The sequence below is a fragment of the Rhinopithecus bieti genome, unplaced genomic scaffold (genome assembly GCF_001698545.2).
Source record: "Rhinopithecus bieti isolate Rb0 unplaced genomic scaffold, ASM169854v2 scaffold_33652, whole genome shotgun sequence".
In the NCBI taxonomy this organism is placed as follows: domain Eukaryota; kingdom Metazoa; phylum Chordata; class Mammalia; order Primates; family Cercopithecidae; genus Rhinopithecus; species Rhinopithecus bieti.
In genome coordinates, this window is record NW_016814761.1 from 5,100,416 (window position 1) to 5,113,176 (window position 12,761).

The 12,761-nt window shown below is 54.8% G+C and overlaps 1 protein-coding gene across 4 annotated transcripts in view; it reads left to right on the plus strand.

Annotated features, from left to right (window-relative positions):
- Positions 1 to 11,117, plus strand: part of PMEPA1 (prostate transmembrane protein, androgen induced 1) — a 62,978-nt gene extending 51,861 nt beyond the window's left edge. For 3 of the 4 annotated variants that reach the window (XM_017852092.1, XM_017852090.1, XM_017852091.1), the window contains exons 3-4: positions 6,409 to 6,462; positions 6,889 to 11,117. In XM_017852092.1, coding sequence (XP_017707581.1) covers positions 6,409 to 6,462; positions 6,889 to 7,434 — 600 coding nt within the window. In that variant the 3' untranslated portion in view covers positions 7,435 to 11,117. Of the gene's footprint in view, positions 1 to 7; positions 5,543 to 6,408; positions 6,463 to 6,888 lie in introns of those variants that run through there. The other variant, XM_017852093.1, reaches the window with a different exon arrangement.
- The last annotated feature ends 1,644 nt before the right edge of the window (positions 11,118 to 12,761 follow it).

The window sequence follows — 12,761 nt, forward strand, 5'->3', positions numbered from 1 at the left end:
TAAGTGCCCCGCCATCCTGTCTGTGGCCTGAGGCCCCAGCGGCAGTGGGACGCCCCCTGTAAAAACTCGAACGGGATCCAATGGCGGTGTTTGCAGGAAACAGATTCAGGGCAGGAACACAGGGTCTGAGGAGCCCACCTGCTAGCAGCTTCCTCCCCTGAAATGGGAGGAAAGCACCCGCCAGGCGGGCCTCAGAGACGCTGGAGGAACGTGGGGAATGAAGAGCTGGGCTGGGAAGAGGCTTCGTGATCCACTCACGCACTCAGCTGACTCTCCAGCAGCTCGGGTCCCAGGCTCTGTGAGGCCCCGGGAGTGGGCAGCACACAGGTCCTTGCTGTCACGGAGCTGAAGTTCCAGGAGGGAGATGAGGAGACACCCGGTGGTGATAGCGCCATGCGGCGGGAGATGCCACCACTGGGGCATAGGGGAGCCTCTGCGAGGAACCCTTGGCTGGGGAGGCAGGGCTGGGCTCACAAGCAGTGCAAGCTGACCCCTGTCCTGGCCCACATCTCTCAGGGCTAAGTGGAGACAGACCTAGAGGGATGAGGCTGAAAGCAGGGAGGCACCTGGGGCAGGCAGCATAAGAAGGCGTTCTGGGCCCACACAGAGGCCTGATGCAACAGGATGGTGGAGACGAGGGGCCGGCATTTGGCTCTGCACCCACCGGGGTAGTGGTGGGAAAGGTGCCTGCAGTCCTGCAGCCCTGACCCAGATGGAAGGGAGGTGGCAGCCCTGCCCTCGCGCCCGTGCTACGCTGACATCTAGTCATGTGGTCACAGTGCCATGGAGAGCCATAGAGGCAACAGGACACCAGGTCCTGGGGCCCGAGTTTAATCCCAGCTCCACCAGTACTGGCCACGTGTCCTCAGACCTGTCCTTGATCCCCAAAATGGGGCTTCAGGTCCCCCATATGTAAAATGGGCTGACAGTCGCGACCACCTCCCCAGAGATTTGGGGCTTTAGCACAGAGCACAGGTCTGGCCACTACTGGCTGTAAAAGTACTTCCATCCATCCATCTGCCCGACAGATCTCTACCCAGTGCACACACATGGGGTACACAGAACTCCCCCTGCGTTTGGGAAGTGGCTGTGAGCCAGTCCCAAGGTGCTGCTTGTGAGTTGGATGGGTGCAGACAAGAGCAGGTGCATGGATGAAGGAAGCTGAGGGCTGTGGCTGGGAAGCTGGGGCGAGCTGCTCTGGAGGCCGAGCTGCAAAGGACCAGGTGAAGTCGGAGCGGCAGTGTGAGGAGGACAGAGCCCTTGAGGAGGAACCCTGCTCTCCGTTACAGTCCTGGGTGTTGATCTCTCAGAGTTGTAGCATTGATGGGCGTTCTGGAAACCCCAAGAATTGCCCCTTCAAGCCTCCACAAAGTCAGGGGCAAACAGGGCAGTTCCAGCTGGGTGGGAACTTGCCTGCCTCTGACAGTGAACTCCCGGCTCCACGTTGGCTGCCTGAAACCCTGCCGTTGGGTATCCTTCAGCAGGTGGACCAAAGCTTGTCACAGAGTTAATCTCTTAATGGCTTCCATCTCTGCACCCAGGATATGTAACTCAACAACGTGGGGTGGGAAGCGGCTGTTGAAAGAGCAGGCTGGGAACTGCAGGGAGGAGGTGGCACGTGGCCAGCCGCAGGGCTGCGGCACGTCTCTGAGCCGGGACTCGCCAGGTGTGGGGAGGACTCACAGAACAGGCAGCACTGGGTGTGGCCTCCACACTTCCAGGGACTTCTGGGGTTGGTGGTGGTGCCCAGAGTCCCTGGGCTGAGCCAAGTCAGCTGAGGAGCCTATTGGCCATGGTCCCGAGCCGGCAGGCCTGTCCCTGGCAGGTCTGGGCACCTTTGCTTGCGTCAGGCCTCAGTCTCAGTGCGTCACCAGGTTGCCAGGGCAAGGAGCATCAGCCCTGGGACCTCTGATGGGAATGCCAGGCTCCCCAAACCCGGGACCCACTGTTCATCCCAGCATGCCGTCCGGAGGGCGTGCTGCAGACCTGCTGCTCTCAGGCACCTACGTGTTTATTTGCTGTTGCTACCATTCCAGCAACAAGCACCGGTTACATCTGCCCAGGGATGTCGTCAGGGACTCCAAGGGTTCACCCCACTTTCCAGAGGAGAAACTGGGAATGAGAGAGGTGGAACATTTGCCTGAGGCCACACTGCTTGTCACTGCCGGTTTGAAGAGCCCACAGCCTATTCTGTCCTCCCTCAAATGCTGGGGCGTGACGGTGCCCTGGACATTCCAGAAGGCACCAGCCTTGGAGGGGCACACACTCCAGACTGGGCTCACCTTGCCCCTGGGAGCCTCAGTGTGTGCATCTCCACAGTGGGTAGAAGCTACGCATGTGCGGCCTGTGGTCATGGGGAGGGTGCAGTTAGGGGAGAGTGTACCTTCCCAGAGGCGGACTGGAGGGGCCTCACTGTTGTGGAGTGGGAGACAGCACCTGGGATCCTGCTGCCAGGAAGGGGATAGGATTCTGTCCTGGCTCCTGGACACCTGCGGCCAATAGAAAGTCCCTGGGGTGCCTGGCTGGGTAAACATAGAGAGTCTTGCTAGGCCTAAAACAGAATGTGGCAGCTCCCCGGGGACCCCCTGCCAGACAGGAGTCCCTGTGCCCTGTGGCCTTCCATAGAGATCCACACACAGGTCCTGTCTGCCCTGGGCCCAGTCTACATCCCCCCAACCCACCCATGCTCTGCTCCTGGCATGACTATCCGACCACAGCCCCTTTTCAGGGTGACCCTGGGGGTCCCCTCTTGCCTGTATGGAGACAAGAGCTTGTGCCTCACCTACCTGCCTCACCATCTCGGGTAAGATCCTGAGCTCTGAGGTCCGTTCCTGGCCTTGTCACCTCCTTGCTGTGTGACACCGGGCAAGGATCTGCCCTCTGAGGGTAAGGCTGCAGTGCAGGCGAGCCCCTAGGCCAGCCAGGAATGGCCCTTCCACCCTGGCGCTGCTCCGAGGGTATCCGGGACGTGATGCAGAACGTCACTGCAGGGACCGCCCAGCCACCGAGTGGCCCAGACCTCAGGTTTATCCAGAAAGGCAATCCCAGTCTTCGTGCCCAAGGCCTGCTCGGACCAGGAACTCAGGCCTTGGATGGGGTGACCCTTTGTCCTCTTTATCCCCAAATCAGTCCTCAGCGTGGGTCTCCTGCTCCCAAGAGAACCCAGCCCACCAAGGGCCCATTTCCCAGGGGCAAGGACAAGACTGTGGCCAGGCCAGTGTGCGACAATCTGCCAGCAGTAGGAGCCAAAGACCTCGCGTCCACTCCCATGGCCTCAGGAGATACCGAATTCCCCCAGGCCCCTTGTGCTGGGCTGTGTCCTGGCCAGAATCATCTTTCACTCCTCAGAAACATCTCTGAGTCCTCGCTGGTCGATGGAAGGCTGTCCCGTCCCCTGGGATGGGAAGACTGTGCCTGGGGACTCCAGGGGAAGAATGGGGAGCTGTGTTCTGGCCTCATGGTGTTAAGACTCTGGAGGGGTCTGGGAGGAGCTGCCTGGTTTTGTCACTGAGGTCTTCTCCAAGTGTGAATGAAGTCTCTTCCAGTGCGTTTGCCCATAGCTGCGCTTGACTGTAGCAGCAGAGTTCAGTGGAATGACAGAGACCCGCCGGCCCACAAAGCAGAAAATATTTTACTCTCTGCCTCTTTATGGAAAGTTTTCAGACCCTTGGTCTAGAAGCCTCTAGATGGGGAAGGTGCAGGCGGACTGGGTGCACCCAATTCCAAGAAGAGGAGTCCACCCCAAGCCCTTGGAGCCTAGGAGTGGTTGGAGATTGCTGGGAGCAGGGGGCTTGTCAGCAGTGGCTATAGGATTGGAACCTGTCCTTGTCCTCCACCTGGGGATGACTGCCAGACATAGCCAGAGGCTGGGGAAGGTTCCAGATGATTCTGAAGCTGAACCCCCCTCCCTCCACTTCTCAGGTCACTTTGGGACTTAATTCCACAAACATGACTTGCACAGGTCACCCAGCAACTTACGCACTCGAGTAGCAACCTGAGCACTCACTGACGGCATACCACGCGGCGCCTGGCATTGGGGAAATGGTAGCAGCTCCTGCAGGGCGAGTGAAACCCATGAATAGGCTACCAGGGGCAGAGGGACAAAGGCTCTGGTGCAGGAGGGGACTGGAGGAGACTGGAGGAGGTGCCTGATCTGCCTGAGGGCTAACGGGGAGCTCCGGGGTTAGCATGTCCTCGCCTGGGGTTAGCACGTCTTCGCCTTCGAGAGGCCTGAGGGGAAGGTAAAAGTTCTTCAGGAAAGGGAGGAAAGAGGGGCCATTGGTCCAGGTCCAGGATGGGCTCAAATCCAAAGGCAAGACGTGAGAGTCTGTGTTCACTGGGCACCTTGCAGAACACACTGTATGGTGCATCGCAGGTGCTGTCATCAGCCCACTATACAGATAGGAAAACTCGTTAAAGGAAACAGCTGTGCTACAGCCGTGGTCATCTACAGGGGCACGGGTCTCGGTAAGGGGTTAGAACTTTCTCTTCTGGAGGCAGTGGGGAGCCCAAAGGGTTTAAGCAGTGGAGTGACAGGGTGTGGGGTGGGGGGTGTGAGGGAGATGTTCCCGTTTCTGTGAGGAGGAAGGGCCATGGGAAAGGGCAAGAGTGGAGGAGGAGACCCTGGAAGACCCCTCAAGGACCTCGAAGACCAGCGGCACTCGCAGCCTCTGGGAGACTGTGAGACACGTAGCCTCACCGGCCCTCCTGCTACAGAATCTGTATTTTTGCAGGCTGCAGATGGAATGTGTGCACGTGGAGGCGCTGGTTCCAGAGGACTTTGCTGTCCAGTAGGCACAGATGCTGGGGAGAGAGGTGGACAGAACTGTTTAATAGAGGGAGAAGTGGGAGGAGATCACGGGTGGGTGGGTGGAACAAGGGTGGTGGGGAGAGGAGCTGTCAGGAATGATCCCGTGGATCTGGCTTTGCAACTTGAAGAATGTCAGAGCCCATTCACTAAATCAGGAGACAAGGCAGGATAAGACCTCCTTAAGCGGTAGGAGCGTTCCTGATGGGACAGTTTTGAGGGCCACAGAGCCTCCTAGTGGCCATATGGGAAATTACCACCCTCTAGCTGTTCCTACCCAGGCTGCAGGTGAGCGGTATCCTATCCGGGAACCCTCAAAAAACCTGCCCCAAGGGAACTTTTGAGGTGATTACTCATTATCTTGATTGTGGTAAGAGGTTCTTCATATAAATATATGCCCAAGCTTACCAAATTGTATGCTTTGAATATGTCCATTTATTTGCATATCAGTTATATTTCAATAAAGCTATAAAAGTAACAGACATCCCTTTCCCTGGGCCCAGGGCTCACTGTCATGGCATTTGGGGAAACTCAGAGGAACTGGCCCTGGCATGGGGTCTCATTTTCCTGGGAGGAGGTCCAGGCCCCTGCTGTAATCTCAGAGCAGATGGCATAAGCTTCATGAAGTGGCAGCTGTGCCCCTGCACCCAGACCAGAGCTTGGCACCGCAGTGGAACCACACTCCTCGTTTGCCAGAGACCGAATCACTGTTTTATGGCAGAGCAACCACCTTGGGTACTTTTTCAACTCTCCTGTTTTTCACCTGTGAACTGGGATCAGTAATGACGGGCTCACTAGATCGAGGGAGAGAAAGGCTGTAAAGAAAGAAATGGCATAGCAGCAATGATTAAGGTAGGACAGGTGCTGGAAAGGGAATCAACAGATGACAAGGTTCCCGAGAGGCCCTTTACATGCTGGTCTCTATGGGTCTGCAGGGGACACTGGAACTGAAAGTGGACAGGAGCCGGCCGTGCACAGGACCTGCGGCTCAGGCTCAGCTTGTTGGGGCCCTGTGGGGCCAGTGAGTGTGACTGGTGGGAGTCTGGAGGTGACACCCAGCACATTCACATGCTACCTGAGTGCCACGTGGGTTCCGGGTGGATTTTATGTTCAAATTCAGCAAGTGCTTGAGCAACTCAGTGAGGCAAGTACTCTAATAGCAAGTACTATAATTCGGGTACAGAAACTGCAGCATTGACATTAAGTAACTTGCCGCAGGTCACACAGCCAGCAGGGGCCTGGGGCCAGGGGTGAGGGGCTGAGGCCAAGCTCAGCCTCAGGAGAAGCCACTAAGGCCCATGGGAAGCTAGGGCCGGCTTTGAGAAGAGGGCCTCACGAGTTGGTGTATGTTTCGGAAAGTGTCAGGCTGGATTTTCGGGGGACAGCAGTGGGCACCATAGGGATCAGTGAGGAGGCGATTGTGGTCATGTCCTGGAAAAGCGTCCAGGGGCAGGGCTGGGGAAGCTGGTGCGGAAGCAGAGAGGTGGGTGGGTTCAATAGCTGATTCCAGGGTAAAGGCCTAAGAGTCGAATCTGGGTTGAGCCTTTGCTGTCCCTCCTGCCCACCCCACTGACCCTGCTTGTACGTTTCCTCCCATGCAGGAAGGATGCCTGTGGCCCTCCGAGAGCACAGTGTCAGGCAACGGAATCCCAGAGGTGAGACCTCCCTCGGCCTCCCCTCCAACAGCCCCACCCCACCCCGGGCTGCTCCCCGGAAGCTGTGTGGGCTGCTAAAGGCTCACCCCTCCGCCCTTCTCTGCAGTGTCCTTGCTGCTGGGATCGTCCTTGCCCGAGATAATCTGCTCCCTGCCCCTGAGGGAGCAGTCCAGCTCTCTGCTTTCTGCACACGGGAGCCCGGACGCTGCCCCTGTTTCGAGGAGGCGGTGCAGCTCTGCAGTGCTGCCCACAGGCCAGGGCCCCCCGCGGGATCAGGCTCTCGGCTCCTGCCCCCGCCAGCCCTGCCGCCCTCTCCCTCTCCCCAGAGAGCCAAGTCCCATGCAGCAGAACTCCAGGCTCAGGATCGCTTCTGGACCACCGACCTGAGAAGGCCGCCCTCCCTCACTCCCGCTCTGCTTCCTCCAGCCGCAGGTCTACGCCCCGCCTCGGCCCACCGACCGCCTGGCCGTGCCGCCCTTCGCCCAACGGGACCGCTTCCACCGCTTCCAGCCCACCTACCCGTACCTGCAGCACGAGATCGACCTGCCCCCCACCATCTCGCTGTCGGACGGGGAGGAGCCCCCACCCTACCAGGGCCCCTGCACCCTCCAGCTTCGGGACCCCGAGCAGCAGCTGGAACTGAACCGGGAGTCGGTGCGCGCACCCCCAAACAGAACCATCTTCGACAGTGACCTGATGGATAGTGCCAGGCTGGGCGGCCCGTGCCCCCCCAGCAGTAACTCGGGCATCAGCGCCACGTGCTACGGCAGCGGCGGGCGCATGGAGGGGCCGCCGCCCACCTACAGCGAGGTCATCGGCCACTACCCGGGGTCCTCCTTCCAGCACCAGCAGAGCAGTGGGCCGCCCTCCTTGCTGGAGGGGACCCGGCTCCACCACACACACATCGCGCCGCTAGAGAGTGCGGCCATCTGGAGCAAAGAGAAGGATAAACAGAAAGGACACCCTCTCTAGGGCTGGGGCTGCGTAGGTGAAAAGGCAGAGCACTCCGCGTGAAAAGGCAGAACACTCCGCGCTTCTTAGAAGAGGAGTGAGAGGAAGGCGGGGGGCACAGCAGTGCACCGTGTACCCCTCCCCTCCCACCTCCCTGTGTATAAATATTTACATGTGATGTCTGGTCTGAATGCACAAGCTAAGAGAGCTTGCAAAAAAGAAAAAAGAAAAAAAAAAACACGTTTCTTTGTTGAGCTGTGTCTTGAAGGCAAAAGAGAAAAAAGTTTCTACAGTAGTCTTTCTTGTTTCTAGTTGAGCTGCGTGCGTGAATGCTTATTTTCTTTTGTTTATGATAATTTCACTTAACTTTAAAGACATATTTGCACAAAACCTTTGTTTAAAGATCTGCAATATTATATATATAAATATATATAAGAGAAACTGTATGTGCGAGGGCAGGAGTATTTTTGTATTAGAAGAGGCCTATTAAAAAAAAAGTTTTCTGAACTAGAAGAGGAAAAAAATGGCAATTTTTGAGTGCCAAGTCAGAAAGTGTGTATTACCTTGTAAAGAAAAAAATTACAAAGCAGGGGTTTAGAGTTATTTATATAAATGTTGAGATTTTGCACTATTTTTTAATATAAATATGTCAGTGCTTGCTTGATGGAAACTTCTCTCGTGTCTGTTGAGACTTTAAGGGAGAAATGTCGGAATTTCAGAGTCACCTGACGGCAGAGAGTAGCCCCCCGTGGAGTCTGCAGAGAGGCCTTGGCTGGGAGTGGCGGGCTTTCCCGAGGGGCCGCTGTCCCTGCAGAGTGGATGCTGCTTCTGCCTCGTGACAGGTTATCACCACGTTATACATTCCCTACCGAAGGAGACACGTTTTTTCCCCCTCTGGCCCAGAACAGCCTTTAAATCACAAACAAAATAGGAAAGTTAATGGTGGAGGCACGGAGTTCCAGGTAGTGGTTTTGCCTTTCCCAAAAATGAAAATAAACTGTTACCGAAGGAATTAGTTTTTCCTCTTCTTTTTTCCAACCATGAAGGTCCCCGTGGGGTGGAGCATGGTGCCCCTCACAAGCCGCAATGGCTGGTGCACGGGCTGTCAGGGACAAGCCAGAGGGCTCTTTGTCTTGTCTGTGCAGAGCGCTTCGGTGGTTGTTCAGCCGGCTCAAGGTTCACTGGTGAAGGCAGGTGCGGTAACTGCCGCACTGGACCCTAGGAAGGCCCAGGGTATTCGCAATCTGATCTCATCCTGTCTGTTTCCCTTCACGGATCAATTCTCACTTGAGAGGCCGATAAACAGACAACCCAACATGAAAAGGTGACAAGCCCGGGTTTCTCCCAGGATAGGTGAAAGGGTTAAAGTGAGTAAAGCAGTTGAGCCAACACCAACCCAAGCTGCGGGTGCAGAATTCTTCACCTTTTCTCTTCCCACCTTTCTATCTCCTTACCCCGCAGAAACAACGCTTCACTTCTGGCCCGTCTGTTGATCTGTGTTTTCATTTACATCTCTATTAGGCTCTGCTCTTGTTCTTCAGATTTTCACCAAATAGATTTGGGGTTGGCGGGACCTGCTGGTGACATGCGGGTGAAGGGGGGAAGGGGCACGCAAGCATAAATAGAGGTGACGAGCGGAGAGCATGAAGGGTGGGGCCTTGGGACCCACTGGGGCCAGTGGCTGGAGCTCGACGTGTTTCCTCCCCATGGGGTGGGAGGACCCCCAGCTGGAAGAGCAGACTCCCAGCTGCTACCCCCTCCCTTCCCATGGGAGTGGCTTTCCATTTTGGGCAGAATAATGACTAGCAGACTAACATAAAAGAAAGATATGAGGCAATAACTATTGTTTGTGAGCAACTTTTTTTAACTTCCAAAACAAAAACCTGAGCACAGTTTTGAAGTTCTAGCCACTTGAACTGCATGCATGTGAAACATGTGCTTTAAGAAGGTGGCAGCTGACAGATGTGGGCTCTGTGTGCCGCCAGCCTAGTAGAAAGTTCTCGTTCATTGGCAAGAGCAGAACCTGTCTCTCCGTGAAGTCGTCAGCCTAAAATTTTTTTCTCTCTAGAAGAGGATTCTTTGAAAAGGTCCTGCAGAGAAATCAGTACAGGTTATCCTGAAAGGTACAAGGACGTATTTGTAAAGATTATTGAAACGTATCTTTCCTTTATGTGACGTGTCTCTAGTGCCTTACTGAAGAAGCAGTGACACTCCTGTCGCAGGGTGGGGACATTCCTGGACAGTGCCTCACTCACCTGGGACTGGTATCCCCTCCCAGGGTCCACCAAGGGCTCCTGCTTTTCAGACACCCCATCATCCTCGCGCGTCCTCACCCTCTCTCCACTGAGGAGGTGCCTAGCTTGGTGATGTGACCCCTCCTGCTCCTCCAATCTTTTTTGCCAAGGTTGGTGCACAACTCCCATCTAGGCTGAAAACCTAGAAGTGGACCTTGTGTGTGTACATGGCGTCAGCCTAAAGCCAGGCTGAGGCAGTCCCCATATCCTCTTGAGCCAAAGTGTTTGGGTCTCGTTGCTTCATGGTATGGTCTGGATTTGTGGGAGTGGCTTTGCATGAGAAAAGGGAGGAGAGTGGTTGCTGCCCTCAGCCGGCTTGAGGACAGAGCCTGTCCCTCTCGTGACAACCCGGTGTTGAAGCCCATTGTCCCCGGCTTCATGCCCAGCAGATGGCAGAAGTTAATGGGGGTGGTGACCTATCAAAGGCTGGGCGCATCTCAAGACAGCCAGCAGGTCGTCTCTGGAAATGACCAGAGTTAAGCTCTTCGCTTCTTTGCTGGGGGTGCACCCTTTCCTCTAGATAGTAGTTGTCACATTGTCTTTGAAGACTCTTGGACTGCCCCTGAGGAGGCCCTCTTTTCCAGTAGGAAGTTTGATGGGGTTCTCGGAAGTGGCTAGTTGGAGGGGAACCAGCTTGGTTTCAGGGGTCTGCCGTTCCATCCCGGTTCAGGGAAGGCCGAGGGTGACTTTCTCTAGCCTCGTCACTGTTTCTCTAGCCTTGTCACTGTCTCCCTGCCTGTCAATCACCACCTTTCCTCTAGAGGAGGAAAATTATCTCCCCTGCAAAGCCCGGTTCTGCACAGACAGATTTCGCGAATTGTGCTAAGAGCCATCCGTGTTCTCAAAAAGCCCAGTGTTTTTGCAAAGAATGAAAAGGGACCCCATATGTAGCAAAATCAGGGCTGGGGAGAGCCGGGTTCATGCCCTGTCCTCATTGGTTGTCCCTATGATTTGTACGTTTCAGAGAAATTTTTTTTCCTATGTGCAACACGAAGCTTCCAGAACCATGAAATATCCCGATGATAAGGAAAGAAAATGTTGTTGTGTTTTTTCCGGAAACTGCTTGAAATCTTGCTGTACTATAGAGCTCAGAAGGACACAGCCCGTCCTCCCCTGCCTGCCTGATTCCATGGCTGTTGTGCTGATTCCAATGCTTTCACGTTGGTTCCTGGCGTGGGAACTGCTCTCCTTTGCAGCTCCATTCCCCAAGCTCTGTTCAAGTTAAACTTATGTAAGCGCTCTGTGGCACGCGGGGCGCGCACCCACGCCCCGCTGCGTAAGACTCTGTATTTGGATGCCAATCTACAGGCCTGAAGAAACTGCTTGTTGTGTATCAGTAATCATTAGTGGCAATGATGACATTCTGAAAAGCTGCAATACTTATACAATAAATTTTACAATTCTTTGGAACGAGGCTTTTTCACTTCTTTGGCCAAATGTAGCTCTTCTCACTCCCCACCCGTTTCTACAACAACCCCGGATGCATTCAATGGAGGGGAAGAGATCCCTCGGAGCTGCTGTGTAACCTTGAACAATTCATTCAACCTTTCTGTTTTATTAGTTCAGGCAGCATTCAGGGAGCCCCGTGAAAACACTAGCTCAGGCAGGTTCTGGTAAAGGGGGTGGTCATTGTTGTTAAATGATTTTGCAAAACACTGCATACTTTTCCTCCCTCTTGGGAAATCATTATTCACCATAGCATGACGAAAGCTCTGATAAGGTCTGCAAGAAAAAAACTATCTTAGGTAGGGTTCTTCCAGAAGTAACCCTGAGACATGGCCTTGTGCACAAGGGATTAAGGACGTTTTAAGGATATGCTCCCAGGGAGCTTCAGCTAAGGGAGTCAGGGAAGAGGATCAAGGAGGGGGAGAAGCTGAGCAAGGTAGACACTTGTGGACAAAGTTCCAGCCTCAACTTGATCCCAAGGGGACCTGTCGGGGCTCTGGACCCTGGAAAGGTAGAGTCCCAGACCCCTCTGGCTCTTGGTGCACAAGATGGAGGAGTGAGTCTCAGAAGCTGCAGAACTGTCCTCCCAGAAGTCAACCACTAGCAATGCTCATGGAGGCAGGGGGAGGACTACACAGAGCCACTAAAGGGTTCCAATGGGGCCTGGGGCACCTGCAGTAACCACTACAGAAAATGTCTCATTTATTTTTCTACAGCTGACCCTTGAACAACGAGGGATTCAAGGCACACTGAACCCCCCTGCTGTCAAAAGTTCATGCGTTACTTGTAAAAAAAAATTTTTTTAGAGATGGGGATCTCACCTTGTCACCTAGGCTGGAGTGCAGTGGTACCATCATAGCTCACTGCAGCCTCGACCTCCCAGGATCAAGCAGTCCTCCCGTCTCCTGAGTAGCTGGGACTAGGTGTATGTGCATCACCACGCCCGACTAACTTTTTATTAGTCTATTCTTTGTAGAGATGAGTTCTCCCTACGTTGCACAGGCTGGCCTTGAACTTCTGGGCTCAAGAGATCCACCCTCAGCCTCCTCAAACTGCTGGGATTATAGGCATGAGCCACTGCACCAGCTTTATGCTTTATTTTTGCCTCCTCCAAAACTTAACTACTAATAGCCCTACTGTTCACTGGGAGCCTTACCAATTAATAAATTGGTTTATAGAAGACTGGATCTTCAGCTTAGAGATGAAGAGATCACCTTCCATACAGGGAAAAGAGGGAAGAGGGTGAACCGGGCAGCTGCATGAGCCCAGGTTGGGAGGGGACTTAGCACTGCTGCTGCTCGATATGACAAAGTGACCTCTGCAAAGGGAGGCAGGCCCCCCACTCTCCAGCACACCAGCCCAGAAGGGTGATGAGTGTGGGCTGACAAGCGGCCCCAGCATGATCACAAATGTCACTTCCTGTGGCTTCAGAGCATCACGCAGGTACCAGAGAGCACAGCGAGAAGGGACCTGGGCTTGGGCGCCTTTAGGTCCACCCGATGAGCAGGCACTGTGCACCCACTGTGTGCCAGGGGCCACTGACAGGGACACAGGGTTGACCGGACAGATGCATCCTCGCCTTGGCACCTGCAGACTGGTATTGGCTGC